General features: G+C 30.0%; 1 protein-coding gene across 2 annotated transcripts; it reads left to right on the top strand.

Moving 5' to 3' along the window:
• The first annotated feature begins 6,529 nt into the window (after positions 1–6,529).
• On the top strand, positions 6,530–7,227 carry LOC126678396 (snakin-2-like). 2 transcript variants are annotated; one of them, XM_050373296.2, is made up of 3 exons: positions 6,530–6,686; positions 6,772–6,820; positions 6,904–7,227. In XM_050373296.2, exons 1-3 carry the CDS (start codon positions 6,594–6,596, stop codon positions 7,083–7,085), a joined length of 324 nt encoding a protein of 107 aa, XP_050229253.1. In that variant the 5' UTR covers positions 6,530–6,593; the 3' UTR covers positions 7,086–7,227. The 2 variants fall into 2 exon arrangements, with proteins under 2 accessions (XP_050229253.1, XP_050229257.1); XM_050373300.2 differs by having other exon boundaries at positions 6,533–6,691; positions 6,777–6,820.
• The last annotated feature ends 2,402 nt before the right edge of the window (positions 7,228–9,629 follow it).

Below are 9,629 nucleotides of genomic sequence, written 5' to 3'. Positions count from 1 at the left end.
GATAAAACATCACCTTTATAAATGACTTATTTATAAAATTATGTTAAAGTTTACTTTTCAAATACCGTTTGAAATCGAATCATAAACTTTATACTGACACCTATTGACTACTGCAGCTCTATAAAACTTATACTTTGTGTGAGCCAAAAGGGCTGTTGACACAAAGGAGATGGTCTGTCTGATCCGACTTTCACTACCTGCAAACATCAAAGTGAGGGGTCAGTATTTGGGAAATACTGAGTGAGTTTGCATTTACTAACAGTATTACATTAAAGACACAGCATCGCATTTTAAGAAAACGATATTATAAAATATATAACATGTATTTGATCCGTGTGAAACTAATATCCTAGCATGCGACTCATCTCTCGAATAATCATATATCATTCAATCCAATCGTAAATATCAATTGCGAGTCCAACTCGCTGGTGGCCCAGCCACTAGATACGGGGACTTCCAGGCTACACCGTAGCCGAGTTCACTCTGCGTATCTAAATCATAACCCAATCGTAAGTTTCATATTCATCTACAGCTCACAGCTGTGTCAAATCATTTCTCAATGCAAACATACTAGACTGACTCGATACTGGTGATCACACAGCCTATTGACACCCAATAGGTAGCTAGTTTCATCGGATCGCATACTAGTTCTTATATACAGAAATTAAATAAACGTATGACATTCAATCAAATCATATAACATGCGATGCGTAAAAACAGTGTACGTATTTATATAAAATAACTTTATATATAACACTCGAAAGTAAAATGCCACTCACAGTGACCGCTATCCCAAAATTGCACTATAATGATTCCATAACGTAAGCTCCATGCATCGTTCTCGTAGCTATTCCAGCTCGTTGGCCTGGTAGCTCGTCGGTGCGTCATTTACCTATTCACGTTACCGAATTTTTGATTTATAAACGTAAACTTAATACTTAAATCCTAAGTTATCGACTTAGGTTAACATTATCGTATTCCAAATACGATTCTTAGCTTTGGTCGTGTCCTGACACTTAGTCGAGATACTTGTTATATCTCTTTTTAATTAATCGGAGTTCTTAATCGTTTTTAGGACCTAATATTGAAAATATCAAAATCCCCTTTCTTTATGGCTAAAAGTCCATTTTAGCCCCTCGGGCAAAAAGTTCATTTTAGTCCCTCGTGGACTCATTACACGCCTGCACAGGGTGGTGTGCGTCCGCACACCTTGGGTGTGCGTTCGCACACCATCACCGGTGTGCGTCCGCACACCGCTGGTGTGCGTTCGCACACCATCACAGGTGTGCGTTCGCACACCACGGGTGTGCGATCGCACACCACGTGCGACCTGGGCGCAGCTCCTGGAAATGTCGTTTCCGGGCTTCCCGTCATGCTATCTTCCGCCATACACGTATAAAACCTCATTTCCTTCAAAACCCGTAACTTCGTCTTTCTAAAAACGCTAAAAACGATCCAAAATCATTAAATTCCTAATTATAACCAAAACGGCTAAATATTCGAATTTTCCACCAAATTCTCAGATTATTACCTTAAAACGATGTTTGATATCGATAGAGAATTCGATTCTGAAGAGATTGCCGCTTGAATTACTTGAATCGGACGTCGAACGGCGAAACGGCGGCGAAACGACGTAATCGGCGATATACTCTCGTTCTCTCTGGAAGTCTCTCTTCCCTTCTCTGATTCAATTCCTTTCTTATATATATCTTGGCTAAAGTGCCACTTTAATCCTTGTTCTTGTTGTTTGTTATTATTTATCTTTTAAACTTTCCTTTCTTACGATTTAGTCCATAACTAAATCGATAAATTCTTAAATTATTACTTTTACGTATTATTTATATCCGATAAATAATACAAAACTTAATATTAACATTTTCCCGTCAAATCTACAAATTTCCATTTTCGACACAAAGTGGTTAAATTACCACTTTGGTCCCTGTACTTTATTTTGAAATTTTCTTGACATTCCTTTCCTTTTAATTCCAATTCTAACTTTAGACTTGAACTATATTATTAAATTCCTCGCATATAATCTTTTTCAAAACCGACCTACTAAAACTTATTCATCGGAAAACTTTCCGATTTTTGCCACTCTGGCAAATCTAGACTGGTCACGTGGTCCAATTAGATAATTTAATATTTTGGGGTATTACAAAAACGATGCTATAATAATTTAAAACAACATAGAAAGAAAAAAGTAGTAGAAGAAGAATAAGAACTTCTCATCTATCACCATCATATTATCTCTTAAACTCTTTATTTTATTCAAATTTCTTTGTCCTGAAGTTCATTTGTATAATGTGAAAAATAGAAAAAGCAGATTTAAAAAAAACGAAGAAAAAAAAAGTTGCAGAGAAAAGAAGAAGAAGAAGAAGAAGAAGAAGAAGAGAGAGAAAAAAGAAAAAATGAGAAGGAAGAAAGAGAAAAAGGAGAGAGAGAAAAAAGAAAAAATGAGAAGGAAGAAAGAGAAAAAGGAGAGAGAAAAGAAAAAAAACAAAAAAAAAAGGAGAAAGAGGAAAGAGAAAAAAAGGAAAATGAGATATGCATGTGTTTAAAAGAAGTAGAGTAAAAATACAAATAAATTATTTTGCTAATCGAGGTACAACTAAAAACAATAGAAAAATAGAGTAAAAAAGTAAATTTTTGAAATTGAGGTATTTTATACAAATAAGTTAAAAAAAGGAGTGTTTTGTGCAAATTCCTCTAAAATAAAAGGATATGTTGAACTCATCGGTTTACTAAACAGATTGGCCCATTTTATACAAAATCAAACGAGGCCCAAAGTTGGCCCTTAAATTTGTAAACCTAAACTAAAACAAGGTCGTCTTCTTCGTTTGAGCAGCCATGGCTGAAAGCTGCTGCCTGCAACAAATATCTGCTGCTGCTCCACCGGCCTCCACCGCGACTCCTTCGATTATTTGACGGCAGCCCGTGCTCTAGCCTACCCTAGCCTTCAAGTAGATCCGCCCCTGACTATAGCACATCAAATTGTGTGCAAATCCTTTTTAATAATATTTTATATCTAATTTTATTATAATGGATTTTATTTTTATTTTATATACATAATTATTTTATTATAGTGTATTTTAAAATAAAGTACTATTAGAGATAAAATTAGAATAATTCTATTTATTTTTGGTTCTTTAATTTTATTATAAAGCATTTATTAATTTTTGCTATAATACAGCCAAATAAACATGTTTGTAGTTGGAAATTTAAATATATTATATTAAGTAAAATTTAATTCAACAAGCTATAAATAGAGAATATTTTTATTATTTTAATAAATAATTTTTTAAATAATTTTTATTTAATTTTTTTAATAAATATATGAACATATTTAAAAATAGTATATTATTAAATTAATAATATATTTTAGTGTCAATAAATATATGAATATATTTATAAGTATTGAATAATTCATGGGTGTAAGTGTGAAATATTTAAATAATTTATTAGATAGGAATATACTAAAATATTTTTCTAGTATACAAAAATAAAATTAACTATTAAAGAAAACATAGTTCGGTTAGGTTTTAGTGCGAAATTTACACTAGTATTCTACCTATCTTTAATTAATGGAGGGTCCTTATGTATTAGTCCTTCCAGTACCGTTGGACAATTCTTTTTTATTTCTTTTTTAGAAAAGCTGAACATATCTCATTCTTAGCTGTTTTATTAAAAAAAAAAATTTCATACAAAAATTGTGTCATTCTATAACAGCCCATTAAAAATTTATAATTTTTTTTAATTATTACCTATCTTTTTAAAAAAATAATCTACCTTAAGCTCATGTATTTTTTATTATTTTTTTATTTTGTGTCCCTAAATACTTTTTTGTTTTTATTTGATTCATGCTCTTTTAAAAAATTTAAAGTCTTTATGCTAACAAAAGTGTGGAAGTGTGGGAGATCAAATAAAATTATTTTTAAAAATATAAAATTTAGATAAAAAACGTGTATATAGGACTATTTACAAAAATACAGAAGTCAAATAAAAAAAAATAAAAACACCTAAAAATCAAAGAAAAAAATAAAAATTACATTAATAAATTGAACCTTAATTATCTTCACATTTGTATCGTCTACTAATTCAATGCATGGACTTAATCATGGGAACATCTACATATTACTCCATCCATTCTACAATATATGTCGTTTTAGAATCTTTAAAAATTTCTAAATCGTAAGACGTTGTGAATATTTATGTTTATTTCTAACTAAAATAACCTTTTCTTTTCTTAATGAGTTGGATTTCTTTTTGGCTTTTCATTAATTCTTGTGACATGTGCAAATTATTGAGTCCGGAAATATTTTAAAAAAAAAAGGATTTTTTTATTTGACAAATACAAATTCATTCATTTGAAGAAGCTATGAAAACCAATGTGCATAGTTAATCTCTATCGCAGCAGTGGCTGAGTTAGGCCAAGATGAGTCTGCTACTGCAACCACAGCAGCAACGGAGTATTTTTCTGGAACCCAATAACATTTTATTAGGTTAGGCTGTAGCTTCATTATGAACTTTACTTTCGAAAATTGATGTCAAAGCATCATTATTAGATTCCAGCTGTGGCTTACATAATCAATTCAAAATGCACAATTCTAGTCCATCACGGAACAAGATTTTTAATAACCAATACTCCTCAACTTCACAAATATCCATCTCACTATTTAAACTCTATTAATATTAAATATTTGAAGTAGATAATGTTTAAAAATAAAAAAAATCAATGATTAAATATGTTATAATACAAAGTTCCTAAGGGGTGATCTATATAATCAATAAAATTTAAAGTAAATTAAAATATTCGAACACATACAGTCGACCCTCTGATAATTAATACACATGGTGGATCAAAAATTTATTAATTATTAAAATTATTAATTTATTGGATTTATATAAAAAAAATTACAAAAGATATTTTAAAGTATTTACATTAATAGACCTAATATTAATATTATATTATAAAAAACTAACTAAATACACGTTACAATCACTCAATTTAAAAGAAATAATTTTATATTCAATTTAAGAAATATCAATTGATATCAAACTAAAAAATAATTATTAAAAAGTTGTATTCATAAAGTAAAATAATCTTTAATATTTTTTATACTAGAGATACTTTACTTACTTTAATTTGTTTATCTAATAACTTATTTTAAAATTTTTCAAAATAATAAAAAAGTCATAATTTGATGGTATTTTAACTTATACTTTATGAATTAAGATTAGTATTGACTCAAATAAATCATCAATTGTTATATATTTTTTTAAAAAAATCTCTCTAATAATTAATATTCATGTAGAATAATTTTAAATTTTATTAATTATTAAATAATAGAATTATTAATTATCCGACGTGAAATAAAATTAGTTTTTTTTAATTTTTTTATTAATTATTAAAATTATTAATTTATAAAATATTAACTATTAGAGGGTCGACTGTACAACCACATTGCTCGTACAATAATCATTAGACTGGCTGCATGCGGCTTAATTTTATAAGAACTCAACCACTGACCTAATATTAATTTTATTATGAAAATAAAATTTGGTGTATATAGCCAAGAATCAGGCTTATCACTGCTAGCTGTGATCTACGTAACACAGCTTGACCATCCAGCTGGCGCCCAACTAGTCCACTTCTTCTAGGGTTTTTTCACTTATGAATTGACTACCGCCAGAATCTTCAAACACGGTTGAGTGATTTGTCTTTTTGTTTATATCATTTTGGTTCAATAAAATCATATCTCATGTTCAAGAAACAAAATTAAAGGGATCGAAAATAATTTACTTAGCAAATGCCAAATACAATTTACAATTTGTCCATAATCCTAATTTGTATAATTATTGATAACATAGCTACTTTATAATCAATTTTAACGAGATAAGATCTCATGAAGTCGAGCGATTAGAGAATCCTGACCAAGATACCTCTACTATTAAAATATACGGGACGACTATCTATAAACGAAGATGAGCTGAAAGAATTACGGTAGCTCGGTAGAAAACGCGATCGAAGTGATAGACGCCATTCTCACTCTAGCTCTGCCATGATATATATAACTCCTTCTACTTTTCTCCCAACAAACTTGTTGAAACTATACTTGATCCTTCAAGTTCAGTAGATCGGAGCAGTCGGTAATGATTTATCAATTATTATGCATGCAAAGGAACATTTTCTGGTTTAGCAATTACGTAGAACTTTGATAATTAACCTTGCATATAATCAAACAAATTAGGAAATGGAAAACTAGTATACATATGTGTATATATATAATTATCAAGGTTAATGGCCGATAAATGTCACATTTCCGCGTATTGGAAATGAAAAATAATAGAATAGAAAAGCAAACAAAAAATAAGTGGATTATGCCCTTTTCTAGAACACTCCACATCATTCCAAAGCCCTACTCTCCACCACTACAACGTAAGATATACATTCTTGACAGCTCACACTAATAATAATGCCATTTTTGCTTTGTCTATAATATTCAGAATGTCGACCTACTTCTCCAATTCTTAGTATAAATAGCACCGCCCTTTAACCCATCTATGCACAAACTCTACTCAAACATACTGTAGCAATGGCCTTCTCCATTAAGCTTCTCATTGTCCCCTTTCTCTTATCTCTTCTTCTTGTTCTCACTTTTGCTGAGGCTGATGATCATCACCAAACTGTAAACTATACTTGATCCTTAAGTTTCACCTTCTAATCATTTATATATATATTCTTACTTCATTTTTGTTGACTGACTCGTGCAGGTCACCTCAAATTTAGCAGCAACTTCGTATAATACATCACCAAAAATAGGTAATGAAATATGTGTAATATATATCAACATCAGCTGGTCAAATATATGAGACTAATTGATATATTTTTTGTTTAATTTTCAGACTGCGGCGGCGCTTGCAAGGCCAGGTGTCAGTTATCGTCAAGGCCACGACTATGCAACAGGGCATGTGGGACTTGCTGCGCACGATGCAGCTGTGTTCCTCCTGGGACCGCCGGTAACTATGAGGCCTGCTCTTGCTATGCCAGCTTGACCACTCATGGTGGCCGGCGCAAGTGTCCTTAATTATAAGCTTAATCGTCTTTTAGTTTGTTATTTATACTGTTTATTTTCTAAGTAAATATTGATGTAAACGATCCTGTTCTGGTTTAATATATGTACACTTCCTTATGTGGAATAAAGATTGAATATCATGGCTTGCTAGCTACGTCTGTCCCATATATTTTTGTATTATCTTTTTTTTAATTGTAAATTAAATCACAAATTTTACTAAATTTGTAATTATAATATAAACTTTAAAATTTAACAATATCAGTAATTAATTTTTATTTTTTTGGCAAATTGGTACATCGATCTAAAAAAATACTGACGTGGACATTGTAATGTATCGCCAAATGTCGTTGCATAATTGGTTGTTGTATCGATTTGCCAAAAAATAAAAATTAGATTACTGACATTGCCACGTGTTGTAATTGTAAATTAGGGTATAGTTCGTGATTTAATTTGCGGTTAATCCTATAAATATTAATATTGTTCTTTGTTGCGATGAATCACAATAGCTAAAAATTCTAACGGAAAAGAAAATAAATATTCCAATGGTATTTATATTGATAAATTAAGTAGTTCATTTAGATTAGAATATTAAAAGTCATATGAAAAAATCTATTAAAATAAATATTTTACGAAAAATGGAAAAAATAGATGAAATATATATTTATCTAAAATAATGTATTATTTTATAAAAAAATCAATAAAAGGTTTTTAATAGCTGAACTTAAAAAAAATACTTTTAATTAATTTATTTAATAATTTTTGTTAATTTTATTTTTTTTATTTCATTCCAACTATCATTTTATTATACATTACCATTTAAAAAACTAAAATATAGATAAAGATTATTAATTGAAAATAAATAACCATACCATTGTTCAGTTTGCAATTTCAGAAGTCATAAATTGTGAACATGTTTTATATAAAATAGAGGAATTAAAAAAAGTAGATATATTAAATGTATTGAAAGAGGTCAATGAACAAATGCCATGTCAAACACATAATTCTAAAATCTAAAAACCTCTCTTTTCTCTCTAAACAAACCCTAGCTGTTTAGAGTTTTCTTTTTATTTTTTCTCCGGCTGCCGTCAATGGTTTAATTTTCTTTATTAACGGTAGTCATCTCTTTATTTATGTTATTTTAATTTCATATAATATAATAAATAGCGATTCTTTTTTTTTATGAATTAAAATCTATTAACGAAGCACAATTCATTTACCAAGAAGTGAAGATAGATTGAAAATCTTTCAACAACAAAATGTAATCGTTTATGAGCTATATTAGTTTTATTTATTTTTCATTATTTGTCTTTTTTCTTAATGTTTTATGTTGTCCTTTCTTTATAAAAGGTTTGTTGTCCTTTATCTGTGAAAGGTTTGCTGTCTCTTTTTTATGAAAGAGTTTGTCGTCTCTTTTTTATGAAGGAGTTATCAAGTGGTGATTGAATAGAATGCTATGGGTTTGTGGGTGATTGGAGAAGTTTGATCGAAGAGTGATCGAAGACTGCACTTATTTATCGAAACAGTTAATAATTTATTTTTATTTTCGTAAGTAAGATCTGCAAATCAGGCAGCATGTTGTCTGTTCCATGTCAGGTCATCGGATTTAGTTTTCGAATTATTCCGAATTTCTTACAAATGTAACTGTTTTATATTCGATTTAATGAGATTTGATGATTTCAAAAAAAAAAAACAAATGTCATGTCAATATTTGTAGAAATTTCCTAAGATTGTAGGAAAATTTTATTCTTTAATTAAACTCCTATTAACTTTATATTTTATAATATCAATTATTTTTAATGAAATTTATTATTTTAATTTTGTCTCTCTCCCCTTTCACACTTATAGTATAGTTATTGATGGAGTCTGTCTTCTGAACCGGTGAATAAGACCTGCAAAATAAGATAGAAGCTAACCGGACGGTGGTTGTCCGATTAACTCTCCGATGCTAAAGTTAGTTTGGAGCTTTGAGCAGCGTTTAGAGTATGTGAATGTAATTGTGATTCTAGACATACCTCGTACTCCTTTTATAGTAGTCGAATATACCTTGTAGAGTCGTAATAGGTAAGTGAATTCTACTTTGTAGGGATTTGGCTATGTTGTAGGGATTCACCCTGATTTGTCGAGATCTACCTTAATCTGATAAGAGTCTTATTTAGGAACGTCTTCCTAAATAGTCTTATCTTCCGAAGGTAGAGCTTATCCTTCCATATTCGGTGTTTGTGTCCGAATAGGAGAATACTTTCAGTCTTGGCGATCTCCGGATTTAACGCGCTTTAGGCAGATCCTATGGGATTCTGTCTTTGTTGGCGTATTACCGAATCTCAGGGGATTCGGTATCTCCTTCATATATTCAGACTTTCGTGGGGAGTCCTGTATCACCCGAGATTGGATCTCCTATGACTCGCCTCCACTATATTTATTGTATGGTTCGGTATCCATCAGTTAGATAGTTAAGTGTACAATTAAGAAAAACTGTATAAGCATTAATAATAGCAAAAACGATATATATTTAGCTCAGTTGCATTTTATTGATATTTTAGTTTGAGTAGACCTTAC

Source organism: Mercurialis annua, linkage group LG1-X (genome assembly GCF_937616625.2).
Source record: "Mercurialis annua linkage group LG1-X, ddMerAnnu1.2, whole genome shotgun sequence".
In the NCBI taxonomy this organism is placed as follows: domain Eukaryota; kingdom Viridiplantae; phylum Streptophyta; class Magnoliopsida; order Malpighiales; family Euphorbiaceae; genus Mercurialis; species Mercurialis annua.
The sequence above is the reverse complement of the archived record's forward strand: the minus strand, read 5'-3'. Positions and strand labels throughout refer to the sequence as shown.

Bases quoted from the DNA above. Each gene is read 5' to 3' on its own strand.
- LOC126678396 (XM_050373296.2), top strand. From the start codon at position 6,594: ATGGCCTTCTCCATTAAGCTTCTCATTGTCCCCTTTCTCTTATCTCTT. The intron at 6,687-6,771 runs GTAAACTATACT...TGACTCGTGCAG, and splicing joins CTGATGATCATCACCAAACT to GTCACCTCAAATTTAGCAGC. The intron at 6,821-6,903 runs GTAATGAAATAT...TTTAATTTTCAG, and splicing joins TAATACATCACCAAAAATAG to ACTGCGGCGGCGCTTGCAAG.